The sequence below is a fragment of the Solanum stenotomum genome, chromosome 4 (assembly GCF_019186545.1).
Source record: "Solanum stenotomum isolate F172 chromosome 4, ASM1918654v1, whole genome shotgun sequence".
Classification (NCBI taxonomy): domain Eukaryota; kingdom Viridiplantae; phylum Streptophyta; class Magnoliopsida; order Solanales; family Solanaceae; genus Solanum; species Solanum stenotomum.
This window is the reverse complement of record NC_064285.1, coordinates 32,172,734-32,188,190: the sequence shown is the minus strand read 5'-3', so window position 1 is coordinate 32,188,190 and position 15,457 is coordinate 32,172,734. Positions and strand designations below refer to the sequence as shown.

General features: G+C 39.3%; 1 protein-coding gene across 2 annotated transcripts; it reads left to right on the top strand.

Moving 5' to 3' along the window:
• The first annotated feature begins 333 nt into the window (after window positions 1-333).
• Window positions 334-9,681, top strand: LOC125862663 (uncharacterized). Of its 2 annotated transcripts, none has more exons than XM_049542783.1 (6): window positions 334-744; window positions 934-1,047; window positions 1,141-1,221; window positions 7,055-7,227; window positions 7,401-7,497; window positions 9,310-9,681. In XM_049542783.1, the coding sequence occupies exons 1-6, from the start codon at window positions 544-546 to the stop codon at window positions 9,430-9,432; spliced, it is 789 nt and encodes a 262-aa protein (XP_049398740.1). In that variant the 5' UTR covers window positions 334-543; the 3' UTR covers window positions 9,433-9,681. The 2 variants fall into 2 exon arrangements, with proteins under 2 accessions (XP_049398740.1, XP_049398741.1); XM_049542784.1 differs by lacking the exon at window positions 9,310-9,681 and adding an exon at window positions 8,089-8,284 and having other exon boundaries at window positions 500-744.
• Window positions 9,682-15,457: the final 5,776 nt, after the last annotated feature.

Sequence of the window (15,457 nt, the reverse complement as noted above, 5' to 3'; positions counted from 1 at the left end):
GATTACTATTATTAGGATTACTGTGTTATGAGCTTATGGGGAACACATTCCTAGTTACTTTTAATAATCTGAATATAAATAAATACTTAATTCAAAGCTATTTTTTAATTATTTGTTTATTCTATTTCAATTTAAATCCCCCATTTTTATAACAACTATCGAGTTAAATATTTACTATTGACAATATTCTTCCATATTCTCTGTGGGATCGACCCCGACTCATAGTTGGATAAATATATTGCATACGATCGTTTATATTTCTTTTCAAGAAGTATATTTGAACGTTATCAAGAAGACTAGTAAATTAGTAGTTTGTGACAAGGGTAATAAAGGGGTAGTTTGTGATAAGGGTAATAAAGGGATATTTTGTGGCCAATAAGTTAAGAAATGATATTTATCCAATTGAATAGCAGGGCGTAAATTCCGACATTGGAGAAGGAGAAGGAGAAGGAATGGACATAATTTAATTCGGAAGAGATAGAGATAAGAGTATTGATTGAGAAAAAGGATACTGTTGTGAAGGAAGGAAGGAAAGAAAGAAGAATGAGTAGTTTTAGTTTAAATGTTGGAATGAAATTGTCATGGCCGATAGGAAATGTAAGTAGGCAACAGATTCAGATGGGAAATGTTAAAATTATGGCGTGTGTTTCTGATGGTTCTACTCCCAGTCAGAGTTCCTTCCTTTCCCGTAGCCAGACCTATGCTCTTTTGAAACAGCAAATGGATGTCGCCGCCAAATCTGAGGTCACCACTCTTTTTTTTTTTTTTTTTTGATTTGCACCGGGTGTCCGAGTCTGTTTGAGCCCCGACTAATCCGGGGGTGCACAGGTCCTCGGCAAGGAGTTTCCCGCAAGTGCACCACTCTTTTCAAAATGCATTATTAATACTGTTTCTTTTCTTCCTTCATATCCTCACTTGTATATATATATGTAGGACTACAAAGAGGCAGCCAGACTTCGTGATTCTTTGAAAATATTTGAGGACCAAGAGCCTGTTTTGCGCCTTCAGAGATTGGTCAAAGAGGCTATTGCACAAGAGAGGTTTGAGGTAGACATGTTTAAACTTCCTCATCTCTCTGCTAGTTCTACATCAGCTACTCATCATCTCAGTTTCACCCTTTCTCTCTCTATGTCTTCCCAGGATGCAGCGAGGTACCGCGATGAGTTAAAGGATATTGCTCCGCATTCTCTCTTGAAATGTTCAAGTGAGGCAACAACACTGGTATGTATTTAATCTGGAATTGTCATGCTTCTATTTCACTTTCTATTACCAGTTGGATTGATACTTTACCAAAATATTTTGCATTGCTAGTTATGGAGCTGTTTTGAATAATGAATTTTCACATAAGTGGCTTTCTATACTTAAAGGACAAAAATGTGGGGAAGAACAAAATGATTGGATTTTTCATACAAGGCTCATTATGTTCCACATATTCATGCACACCGGCTGTTGTTACGCCTCTTAACAGTTTCTGGACCCCTTTTCCCCTACAAAACAAAAGAAAAGATATGCTACATATAATGCAGATGTTGTTTAAGATCTTCCTATTGTTGGGTCTTAATTAAGAAAATTTTGAAATGCTATATAACCCTGATTATCTCAATCTTTCTAGATCGTTCCCTCAATGTGCTTATGTGACTTGAGATACACATGGAAGAGTAACCAACAAAACAATAAGTGTAAGAAAATGCTCTCAGGCACAGTCTCCAAGGTTTTCTTTCTCCTACATTTAGGAAAGAGAAATCACATTCTCCGGTGGCTTTTCTGCCGGAAAACATCTTTTATTGATCCTTCCTCCTAAGCTATCACCTTCTGTGATAATTTTACAACCTTTCTTCTCCTTTTGTGATACTAACCTCTTTTCAGGGGATCCATCTTAATCATGTAGAACAGACTCTATTTCAGATATAGTGGTAAATCCTATGATATCACAGAAACTATTGCAGAGTCCAGAAGATGGTTTGACTTGGTATAAAGTGCCAAGCTCTCGTTCAGAAGGAGGGTGTTGAGCAAGTGTGCTCTTCTTTGTCTTTGTAGGAGAGTGTTGAGGGAGTTTGGATTGACTGAATCCGATTTAACCCACTTAGAATAGGCCAAAACAGCATAGTTTAGGAGTTAAAAGACTGGGAAAAGACTAAAACAACTCTGAAAGGGAAACTATCGGAGCAATCCACGAAGGTCACCTACAGTCTGTGGTTCCATCCAGGGTCTGTAAATGCCGTCCATGAAACCAATCAATATTAACAGTCTTTAAAGTTCAAACTATGAGACCATTCTGTGGCCAGTGGTTCCATCAGGTCCGTAGAACGGATCTGTAAATGCTAGGCAGTAGAAATAGTAGCTATGTTTTCCTGCACATTATTCCACGAGTTCAATCCACGTTCCGTAGTTTGATCTACGACCCGTGATTTGAGCTCTTGAAAACTCGAATTGAAAACCAAGTCTCTGAAGTTGATTTACGAACATAATCTATGGTCCATGGTTCCTTTTACAGCCCGTAGATGGCGTCCATAAATCCCAAAGTTTTGCTGCAAAAAATTTAATCAACTTCTCATGATCTGTTAGGTATGGTCTGATCTGGCCTTAGAATTTCTGAGGTGTCAGAATAAAGAAGAGAGCTGGTTGTGAGGTGGAGAGAGAAAAACATGAGAGTTTGAATGTGACCAAACCTAACAGCAAGTGTTGAGTAAGGCTATAGGAAGCTCCAACCAACAGAGGGAGAATTTCAAATCCTGGAGATGCAGGGATCTCTCTACTATTATTTATTGTACCCAAAAGTTCAATTAATATGTTTGATTTATTTTAGTTCGTACAGTTAAAGGGCAGAGCATGTCAATCATTATTACACTAGAAAATAACTTTAATGAAGGTTGGGGAAATATAGCTTCAAAGATGGATGAATTCATCAACTGAAAAGTGAACAATAAGGACATTTGTTACAGTTGGGGAGAAAACTAGTAAAACTTTCACAGGAAAAGGAAATTACATAGAAGCTTTCAACCAAAGTAGATGGAGCCAACAAGGGAACGGGAATGTCAAGGAAGGAAAGATGCTAAATACAAATCCCAACAAAGAAATCAACAAGTTACTGCGAAGATGCTTAGTTGGCATATCATGCGAGTGTGATGAGATACCCACTTGAAATGATGCACGTAGTCAGGCTCAACACTCATGGAAAGGGAGCTTTGAACACACAAGTCTACGACATGAATGAATTTCAGTTCCTAGTTTGAGTTCTAGTCAAGGTAAGGGATTCAACATGTTCTCATGGGTGAATGGTAGAGACAAGGCTCTTACCTAAAGGTGGATTGGTGGTCGCCAACAAAGGTAGATTCCTTGAAGACACTTTCTTCGTCTGGTTTTGGGTTAGAGCTCTTGGTCTCCCTCTTCAGTTATGGAATATGGAGAACTTGAAAAATATAGGGGATGAATGTGGGTTGGAAATGAAGAAAATTCATAAGGAGGAAGTTGGGAGTACTGGAGGAATTCTAATTCTTTGGGATAAGATAGTTTGGAGAGGAGAATGATGTAGAACTCAATGTATCACTAGGAGGTTCTCCGGAATCATTGTTGATCTTAGCTGGCATCTCAATGCAGTATTTGCAAATTGCTATAGAGAGAGCAGGAATGGGCTATGGGAAGAACTGACCATTATCAAAAAATACTTTAGTGGACCCTGAATGGCTGTTTCATCAGATATTCTGTAGAAAGAACATATTGCAACGGGATAAATGGTGCTATTGCGGAGTTCTCTTCTTGCATTGAAAATCTAGAACTGGTTGATCCTCCTCTATTGGAGGATCTTACACTTGGAGGAGGAGGGATAATCACTGGAGTCCTTCTAGGATAGACAAATTCCTTCATTTTGCACAATTGGACGAGGAATTTAGTCACATCAAACAGAGCCTTTTGGCTTTTGCCTAAAAAATAGGATCAGATCACAATTCTATTCTGTTAACTTATGGGGATGGGAATTGAAGAAATCTTACTTCATGTTTTAAGCTTGGTGATTGGAAGTTGAAGAAATCAAAGACAAAGTGAATGGATTGTGGGGTTCCTTCAATGTTAATGGTAGACCTGTACTTGTTTTAGCTGAGACGCTGAAACTGTTACAAACAAAGCTAAAGGAGTGGAGCAAGACAACTGAGAAAATTGGAAGCAGTGGAAGGTGAACATTCTTAATAAGATTTGTAGATTGGAAGCGATTCAAGAACAAAGAACTTTCACTGATAATGACTTATAAGATTTGTAGATTGAAAGTTATTCAAGAACAAAGAACTTTCACTGATAATGAGTTACTTAAGAAAACAAAATTTGGCCTTGGAATTTGAGGAGGTGGCAAAAAATGAAGAAATAGCATGGAAGAAGTCCAGGTTACAATGGGTGAAATATGGTGATAACAACACTAAATTTTTTCACAGAATTGCTACTGCTGATAAGGGAATTAATTCCATTAATGTTTTAGAAGTAGATGGGGTCACTATTACTAATCCTAAGGATATCAAGGAAATTGCTCAGAATTCTTACAAACACCTGTACAAAGAAACTAAATCTTGGAGACCAGAGCTGCATCGACGTGATACATCAGTGATATCTAGTGAAGAACAGGAATGACTACGAAGACAATTTGAGGAGGAGGAGATTCTTACTTGTATTAAAATTCTGTGCTATGGAGAAAGCTGCTGGACCAGATGGAGTTCCAATGGTTTTCTTTCTTTGGTGGGAAATGTTGAAGGAAGATATCATAACAACTGTACAGTTCTTTCACTCCAACCAAGTTTTTGAAAGAAGCTTCAATGCCACCATTATAGCTTTGATCCCTAATAAAATAGGTGCAGTTGATCTGTAAGATTACAGACCAATAAGTCTGGTAGGTGGAGTTGACGAAATTATTGCAAAACTACTGGCAGAAAGGCTGAAGAACGTGGTGAGCAAAGTGATGAACAAACATCATATGGATTTCATTAAAGGGAGACAGGTTATTGATGCTACACTCATAGCCAGTGAATGTGTAGATTCAAGAACGAGAGGTGTGGAACCTGGGGTAATGTGCAAACTTGATATTCAGAAAGCCAATGGCCATGTATTTTTGGAATTCTTATGTAGTATCCTTAGACAGATGGGATTTGACAGTAATTGGTTGAGCTAGATTGAGTGTTGTATTAAAACTGTAAGATTCTATGTTCTCGTAAATGGAGAACCTGTGGATTTTTTACTCTCCATGTGAGAGGGGGTTGAGACAGGGTGATAATCTATCTCATTTCCTGTTTATTCTGGCAATGAAAGGTTTTGATGGCATGATGACCATTGCACTACATAACAGATGGTTCAAGGGATTTCAAATTAGTGGAAGAGGTTGGGAGGAAGTGGAGATTACCCATCTTCTTTATGCAAACGACGCTGTCATCTTTTGTGAACCAAAGGCTGAACAGATCTGTTATATTAGATTAATGTTGATGGTCTTTGAAGTTGTTACTGGGTTGAGGGTTAACTGGAGTAAAAACAGTCTATTCCCTGTCAAAGAAGTCCCTCATATTAAAGAACCTGCAAGCATGCTAGGCTGCGTAGTGGAGAATTTGCCAACAATTTATCTAGGCATGCCATTAGGTAGGAAGCATAAGGCACTCGAGATCTGGGATGGTATACTAGGAAAAACTGAGAAGAAGCTAGCATGGTGGAAGGCCCAATACTTATCACTTGGGGGAAACTTTACTCTGATCAACTATATGCTAGACTCCTTTCTTACAAATGTGATGCCCTTGTTTCCTAATTCATCCATAATTGGGACAAATTTGACAAGCTAAGGAGAAAATTTCTATGGCAAGGCTGCAAAGAAGGGGAGGGGTATTGTTTGGTGAAGTGGGATACAGTAATACTTAGCAAAGGGGTGGATTGGGAATCAGAAATCTAAGACTACAAAACAACTGTCTTCTGATGAAGATATAATGGGGAGGAAAATGTCCTCATGAAGAAAGTGATCGTGGCAAAGTTCGGTGAGCTGAGCCCCTGATGCACAGAAAGAGTCACTGAACCTTTTGGAGTTGGGGTATGGAGAACTATCAGTACAGGGCTTTGTGGCACTGGTGGAATCAAATCTGATAGTCAAGACGGGCACAAAATTAAATTCTAGAAAGAAGGATGAAGTAACCAAACTCCTCTGATGGAATCATTTCCAGATCTGTTCATAAGTTCTAACAGTGTGTGAACGTTTGACACCTCAAGGATGGGATCTTTCCTTTAAAAGAATGCTAAACAATTGGGAAGTGGAAAATGTGGCTTCACTACTTGAGAAACTAGGGGGTTCTAGTGGTACCACAGCAGAATCAGATAGGGTTTTATGAATGCATAGAAAGCAGCAATGCATACAGGATATGGATGCAAGGTGTATCTGGAAGACCACAATACAGATGGAATCTCACTTGGAAAAGCTTAGTATGCGCTAAGATGAAATGCTTCTCATGGTTAGTGATAAAGAAAGCTTGTCGCACTCAAGAAGTATTACCAAAGATAGGAATACAGTTAGTTCTCACTTCCCAGATGCTTTCTTTGCAACAAAACAGTGGAAACCAACTAATATCTGTTTCTTCATTGTGAGGTTACTGCCTAACTTTGGGAAATATTCCTCAACCAAACTAATACAAGATGGATCATGCCAAAGCATACCTTTAGTTATTGGATTAGGAAGGGTGGGAGTAAAACTCAGAAAAGGTGGTGGAGAGTAATACCTCCTCGCATCTGGTGGACTGTACGGAGAGAAAGAAATAGGAGAAATTACCAGTTTCAAAAAAAAGAAAAGAAGAAATTTTATGTCTTTCACATTAAATCTATCGGCCTCTGTAATATAAGTTTTTAGGGTCTAAATAAAGGGCTGGCCTGACTCCTATCAGTTTTTCATATGATTGATTGATGGTTAGTTTTTGTTATCAGCTCATAATCAGACATCACGATAATTTATTTGAAGCCTAAACAGCTCATAAGGAGACTTTACCTAAGTTTGTTGAAGCTGAGCAGTTCTGCACTGTCTGAAATATCTGCTCAACATTGCTTTGTCTAGGGAATCAGGGTTCAAGTTAGAAGTGTGTACATAGAAGGTCGAAGTCAACCTTCAAAAGGCCTTTATTTTTTTGCTTATAGAATAAGAATTACCAACAACTCAGATCGTCCTGCTCAACTTCTTAGAAGGCACTGGATCATCACTGATGCTAATGGAAAAACAGAAAATGTCTGGTGAGTTGCTAACTTTTCTGTTTTGGCACAGTTGTGGTAGACAATATTGTTTATGTTAAATTTATACGTGTCCTCGTTTTTGTAACTTTATGTTGTCATCAGTCCATTTGGTGGCCATTTGATTCTTTTCTTTTTAAATTTGGGCTAAACATTGTTATCATTTATTCTGAAAGGGGAATTGGTGTAATTGGTGAACAACCGGTGGTACTTCCCAACACTGCTTTTGAATACTCATCTGCATGCCCATTAGGAACTCCAAGTGGAAGAATGGTAAGAAACTAATTTGCTTTCCCTGATCTTTCCTTCATGAAATGCTACTTCTTCCTCATTTCCGTTTTTCTGTGGCATTTTAATGCTGAGATCGATATGTAATTGCACCCACTCACAAAGATATCATTGTGCTGTGACTGTATATGACTCTGGGCTCTAATTTCTTAGAGGGCGTTTGGCCCCCTAATATTCCAGGAAAATAAAGTAATGAAGGATAGCAGTTTTTAGAGGTTTAGACTATGCCCTCAAGTGTAGCTGTACGATTAAGTCTTACAGTTTATAATAGAGTCGTATGTAATAATACAAATGAAACAAATTGGAACCATTTCAGTTGAACTCAGGTTAGCACTTGTGCATGCTTTATCTTTACCACTCACACACACTTGAAGTAACCCATTAATAGTAGTAGAACTCTGTGCAAAGTTTTCTCCCCTGATATTAGTTACTACCATTTGATCACTTACACTGCCCCAAACATCTGAATGTAGTCTCCAGCTGAAATGAAATTTTACTATCAAAGTTGCATTGTACATACAGAATATTGAAGACATGACTAAAAAACTGATACTTGACATGTACTCCCTCTTATAGATCCATCATGAGGAAGAAGAAAGTCATGATTTGCTTATCCTACGCACAAATGCATGCATACGCACGCAAGCGCACACACACACTCTTCTGTTCCTTCTCTTCAACTCTAGAGGAGGAAGTTAGCAGTGAGAAAACAATAAGAATATGAATTTAGTACATTCTATCTTATAAAATCAGGACCTGCTATGCATTCTGGAAAACAATTGCTAATTGCTGAATTTTCAAACTATTTTTCTTCACAAATTGTTGATTGTCATATTAGCTTTACATAGCTTACCTACACTAAGTGTCATATTTCTTTTTATTGCTTTTTCTGAATTAAGTTTTATTTGATACACTTGTTTAAATTGAAGATCAATATTTGGAACTGGGAAGAGAAAAAAAATTCAATTGCATGGTTATCAGGATTTAATTTGGAATGGCAGATGTTAAAGGGAAGGGTTTTCTGAGGTGCCAAGTAGTTGAAAACTAGCAGAATCTACTCAATTTTGTCCTTTGATAACTTTTAATAGACTGATACTCCTAATATTTTGGAGGGTATACTATTAGATCCTTCTTATTTTCTGGCAAATAAAAAATGCATTTACTGGTTGGGCTTTGAGGGCGACAAAACTTGCAAGGTCTCTTTGTGTCTTCTTTTTGACCTTCACGTGCAGTCAATAGGTGTCAATTGTTCTGTTTCAGGAATTCCTCACCTTCTGGGCTATGTTGCTCAGACTCGGGTGTGGGTACCGAATACGGGTGCGGATCTAGAGGTCGGACTCTTCATCGCATAACTTTTAGGATTCGGGGGTTAGGATAAGGGTGCTAGATAAGGCCAATAAATGTATATTATGACATATAAAGTATATATTTTGATAAATTGAAGTTATTGAACAAAAGCTGGTAAATTTAGTTCTTTATAAATGCCTAATATTGTGTTCATTAGACATCTCGTGTAATAGCATAACATTCTCATACTTTATATAACTAGATAATATATATATATAGATGTAAACCTACAAAACCAAATCAAATTACCCAATCAATTTGTATTTCTCAGTCATACATGTAGTCAAAGCACCCAAGATGTGGTGTGGATCCCACACCTACACCTATGTCGTATCGATACAGGTGGAAAGTATTTTGGAGACTCCACGCAAATTCTCGGGGCCCTTCCTTTCTTTCTTTGTTCCTTCCATTTCTGAAGTGCATCATGTGTGATTGTCTATTACTATACAGGAGGGTGACTTCGAGATGAAGCATATTGATAGAGTCGGCTCACGGACATTCAATGTTTCCATCGCTCCTTTCTCTCTCTCCAAAGTTGAAGATGGCAGTGATACCTTTTCCGATGGGAGCTGAGAATACTTTGAAGCATGCGCGCACCTCATTTGTACATTTTTATATAAAATTTTAGGCTAAGGTTGTGTTTTAGTTGCTGGCAGATAATAAACTCTTGATATCAGACTCATTGGGTGTAGTAGATAAATGCTACCGATAGATGTAATATATTCCCATGGGTAAAAAGTATGGAACATAGGAATCTCATGCATTCATTTACATCTTGCGAGCTTTGAAGATATCTGTAAATTCCAAATGTATATAATATGTATTCAACTCTTAAATTGTTTGTCCTTTTCATTATTAAATTATGGTATTTGCCGAGGTTTATATCTTATAGTTAAGGATGGCAATGGGGTGGTGCGGGTTGAGCTTTACCCCGCAATAATTTAAGCCGCCCCACCCACATAACAAAAAAATGTTTTTTTCACATAAATTTATTCATTTTAGTGTGATTGTCTATGATTTACTTACTGATATATGATATGATAATGATATTGATAATGATGATGATGATGATGATAATGTGTAATGACCTTCCTGGTCATTTCTGTATCTTGCCTTCTGTGTGTCGTTTAGAGCGTTCCTGTAACGACCCCAAGTCATTTATGACTTGCTGTGGGACTGACAGTTCAGTCACCTGGTCGTTCGTTTGGTTATGATGCAAGTTTTAATGTTTTGGAACTTATGAATCTTGAACGATCATTTTTGATCAATAGTTCAAGAAGACGACCTCATAATAGAATGTTGATGGTTCCATTAGCTCCAGAATGGCCAAATAAGGCTAGTAGCATAGTTGGCATGAGTATAGAGGCCTTCGATGCGAGTTTGGATCATTAGGCGTTTTAGCCTTTGAAATTTGGCCTAAGGTTGACTTTGGTCAACATTCTTGGAAAACGCGCTCGGATGAAAATTTCGTCACGTGATTAGCTCCGGAATGTTGAGTTTGGTCTAGCACGACCTTTCGTTCGACTCCTGAGGCCTTCGGACTCATTTCAAGCCCCTCGGTGGATTTTGGTTAACATGTTTTTCTGGAAGTGGGACCCACTTTTTATCGAGATGACCTCTGATGTAAATTTCGACTGCGCCGTTGAGTCCGGAATGTTGATTTAGTAGGGTAGCATATCTGTTTTGTTTTTATCAGTTTCCGAACGAATTCCGAGTACCCCAGCGGAGACTCTGAAGAATATAGCCAAAGCTGAAATCTGGTGCAGCTCTTTAGCGACCAGATTTTGGGCTTTTAACGACCATATTTGTGGGCTTTTTAGCGACCAGTGTCGCCCTTATAAAACCCCAAATTAGCTTTATTCCTCATTTAAAAAGTGTGATACCTTGATCTATAGAGGTCCGATTTGGGCGATTCAAGAGGCTAACTTGAGTGACTTTTCGAGGAGATCGAGTTGGCGTGGTTAGATTTCGTATTTAAAGCTTTGTTGGAGGTAAAAATTTGTGTTTTAGCTGCTGTCTTAGCTCATTTCAAGCTCAATTTTTTGGGAAATTTGAGAAGATGATTTCTTGGTCATTTTAGGTCCGAATCTGGTGATGTAAGAGCCTAGATTGTGGGGTTTTTCGTGAGGATCATCGTGGTGTGATTGGTTTCAGCATCTGGACCCTCGTTTCTGGTAATTTCTTGTAAATAGCTGCTGCTATTGTTGTTCCTTTTTAGTGTGATTTGGGTTTTTCGTTGCTTGTTCTTGTTGGGACTGTCTCGAGCCCCGAATTGTGTTCCAATTTGGAACACAAGTTCGGGGAGGCGTTTAAGAACTTATTTTTAGGGTTAATTCTGGAATTTTCAGCGCGGGTCCCACTTTTTCTGTTTTGACCCCAAAATTAGTCTGTCTCTGTTTCTTGCGATTTTAGTGTCTAAACGACCGTAATAACGTTGTGACTCTATTTTAGATAGTGTGTCAGCGTTTCGAGGCCGTTCGAAAAGGAAAAGCCCCGGCGAGGGCAGCGACTAACACATCTAACGACGTCATCACAAGTACACTTTTATTATGCCATCAGCCTGCTATAATATTATTTGATCCTGGGTCCACATTCTCATATGTATCTGTTTATTTTGCTCCCCTATTGGGTATGAGGTCTGAGTCTTTGGCAGAGCCGGTTCATGTTTCGACCCCGATGGGTGAGTCCTTAGTAGTGGATCAGGTATTGCGATCTTGCTTAGTGACTATCCAGGGTTATGATACTAGAGTTGATCTTATTTTGTTAGATATGGTTGATTTTGATGTGATTCTGGGCATGGACTGGTTATCCCCCTACCATGCGGTTTTGGATTGCTACGCCAAGACTGTTACTTTAGCCATGCCTGGCACTCCCCCAGTGTTGTGGCAAGGTGCTTATGCGGGCTAGACGGTTGGTTGCTTCTGGGTGTTTAGCTTATTTGGCCTATATGAGAAATGTGAGTAGGGAGGGCCCTTCAGACTCAGTTCCTGTGGTTAGAGAGTTTGCAGATGTGTTCCCTACAGATCAACCTGGCCTACCCCAGAGCGTGACATTGATTTTGCCATAGATTTGGAGCCCAACACCCGTCTTATTTCTATTCCACCTTACCGAATGGCTCCTGCAGAGCTTAGGAGCTCATTCTTCAGTTAGAGGACCTCTTAGGTAAGGAGTTCATCCGTTCAAGTGTGTCACCTTGGGGTGCTCATATTCTGTTTGTGAAGAAGAAGGACGACACTATGAGGATATGCATTGACTACATGTAGCTGAACAAGGTGACGGTGAAGAACCGTTACCCCATGCCTCGTATTGATGACTTGTTTGATCAACTTCAGGTTGCCGCCATGTTTTCTAAGATTGATTTGAGCCCTCAGACATATCCTTATCCTTTCTTTCGCGGACGAAAGTCCTTTTTAGTAGTGGATATTGTAATGACCCTCCTTGTCATTTCTGTATGTCGTTTAGAGCGTTCCTGTAGCGACCCCAAGTCATTTATGACTTGTTGGGACTGACAGTTCGGTCACCTGGTCGTTCGTTTGGTTATGGTGCGAGTTTTAGTGTTTTGAAGCTTATGAACCTTGAACGATCATTTTCGATCAATAGTTCAAGAAGACGACCTCAGAATAGAATTCTAACAATTCCATCAGCTCCATAATGGCCAAATTAGGCTTGTCCCATAGTTGGCATGAGTATCGAGGCCATCGATGAGAGTTTGGACCATTAGGCGTTTTAGCCTTTGAAATTTGGCCTAAGGTTGACTTTGATCAACATTCTTGGAAAACGCGCTCGGATGAAAGTTCCGTTAGTGCGTTTAGCTCCGAATATTGAGTTTGGTATAGAAAGACCTTTCGTTCAACTCCCGAGGCCTCCGGACTCATTCCGAGCCCCTCAGTGGATTTTGGTTTAAATGTTTTTTTGGAAGTGGGACCCACTTTTTATTGAGATGACCTCTGATGGAAATTTTGATTTCGCCGTTGAGTCCGGAATGTTGATTTTAGTATGGTAGCATATATGTTTTATTTTTATCGGGTTCCGAACGAATTCCGAGCACCCCGTTGGAGACTTTGAAGAATATAGCCAAAGCTGAAATCTGGTGCAGCTCTTTAGCGACCAGATTTTGGGCTTTTAACGACCATATTTGTGGGCTCTTTAGCGACCAGTGTCGCCCTTATAAAACCCCAACTTAGCTTTATTCCTCATTTTAAAAGTGTGATACCTTGAGCTATAGAGGTCCGATTTGGGCGATTCAAGAGGCTAACTTGAGTGACTTTTCGAGGAGAACGCGTTGGCGTATTTAGATTTCATATTTAAAGCTTTGTTGGAGGTAAAAAGTTGTGTTTTAGCTGCTGTCTTAGCTCATTTCGAGCTCAATTTTTTGGGAAATTTGAGAAGATGATTTCTTGGTCATTTTAGGTCCGAATCTGGTTATTCAATAGCCTAGATTGAGGGGTTTTTTGTGAGGATCGTTGTGGTGTAATTGGTTTCAGCATCTGGACCCTCGTTTCTGGTAATTTCTTGTAAATAACTGCTGTTATTGTTGTTCCTTTTTAGTGTGATTTGGGTTTTTCGTTGCTTGTTCGTGTTAGGACTGTCTCGAGCCCCGAATTGTGTTACACAAGTTCGGGGAGGTGTTTAAGAACTTATTTTTGGGGTTAATTTCAGAATTTTTAGCGCGGGTCCCACTTTTCCCATTTTGACCCCAAAATTGGTCTGTCTCCGTTTCTTGTGATTTTAGTATGTAAATGACCGTAATAACGTTGTGACTCTATTTTTGATAGTGTGTCAGCCTTTCGAGGCCGTTCGAAAAGGGAAAGCTCCGGAGAAGTGAATTTTGGTGCGCGCGTGATCGGCCTACAAGTAGGCTACGGTTTTCCACTCCTAGATTGAACTTGAGAATGTGGATGCATGTTGATTAGTTGAAATTTGGGTTGAGTAGTTATTGGATCATGCATAGTGTTTAGATATGATGTTTCTGCCTCTTTTGGGAATCATCGGGTAACTGTGAGCATGCTATGTGTTACTAATTGACCCTCCTCGCTATGTGGAGTGCTTGTATGCTTAATTACTGTTTATTTGAAGCATGTTGGGCCTTAGTTTAGGTTTGGCTAGGGCTTGCCTTAGAAATGCATGATTCGAAACCGATAGGCCTTAGTTTCTCCTCGATGTCGCTCGACCGACTTAGATCCCTGTAGACTAGTGTAAGAGACTTGAGTTTGATCGTTTGGGCCTTAGTTAGGTGATACGCTTGCTCCGACTATAGCTATCCTTATTTTTCCCCGACGTCATAGCTTTACGAGTTACGTCGGCAAATCTAGTTCTGCTTCGCGATTCGAATTTGATTTTTGATTATGTTCCAAGGACTTACATTGATTGGCTAAGTTTGGACAGCGTTCCACGAACATTTATGAGCATGGATCGATTGAGACTCTTTCAACAGCTACAATGGAACCTTTATAAAGCATCCGGTTTAAGGTCCGGCCTCTATCTCCCAGATACTTATATAGAGCATTCGGTTTAAGGTCCGGCCTCTATCGCCTAGATACTTATATAGAGCATCTGGTTTAAGGTCCGATCTCTATCGCCCAGATACTTGTTTAGAGCATCCAGTTAGAGGTTTGGCCTCAGTTACTTGATACTTGTGATTGGTTACTTGGGTACTTTTGGTGAGCATCCTGTTCGAGGTCGACCTCCATACTGTTAGATTTTACTAATTGGGGTTGAGATTTTGGTTCGATGTTCTCCGTTCTTGAGTTCTCATAAACACTTCTTTTTAGTTATAGTTATTATGTGTACTCGTCGGGCTTATAGGGGTCCGTTCGGGTTTTTAATTAAACTTGCGCACGAGTGTACCTTCTGGGCTTATGGGGGTCTAGTTAGGTGTAGTTAGCTTATAGATTACTTTAGTTAATTCTTTCTACACTCGTGTGCATTCCATTGTTTACTTAGATTTCCGTTCTTGACCTTTGTTTGTGTTATTCCTCCTTTTCATATTGCCTTTACTTTTCAAGTTCAGTCGGCATATGATGCCTACTGGGTACCTACTGTTTTGGTACTCATGCTACGCTCTGCATATATTTCGTGATGCAGGTTCGAGCACCAGTGGCCAACATTGATCCAGTTTGGAGTAGTCTGATCCGGAGACGGGGGTGAGCACACGACGTTTTGTACTATTTCAGTCTCCATCTGTATATATAGACTTGTCTTTTTCCTTTCGAGATAGTCTAGTCTTTGTGGTCCATTTTTGGGACTTGTACTCGTTTTGTTAGTAGCTTTGTACTAGTGACTTTTAGGTTCTGGGAGGGATGTTTATTTGTATATATGTTTTGGTTTGCTTCCGCCTATTTATATTGTTATCTTAAATTTTGCCTACTCTTGTTAGTTTCTGCCCTCAGACCCATTACTTGTTATTCCGGGTTACGGATTGGCTTACCTACTAGTGGGTTATAGTAGGTGCCACCATGACTCGAGAAATCGGGTCATGACATAATGGTAATAATAATGAGGATGATGATGATGATGATGATGATGATAACGATAATAATGATGATAATGATAATGATAATGATAAGGATAATAATAATGATAACGATAATGATAATGA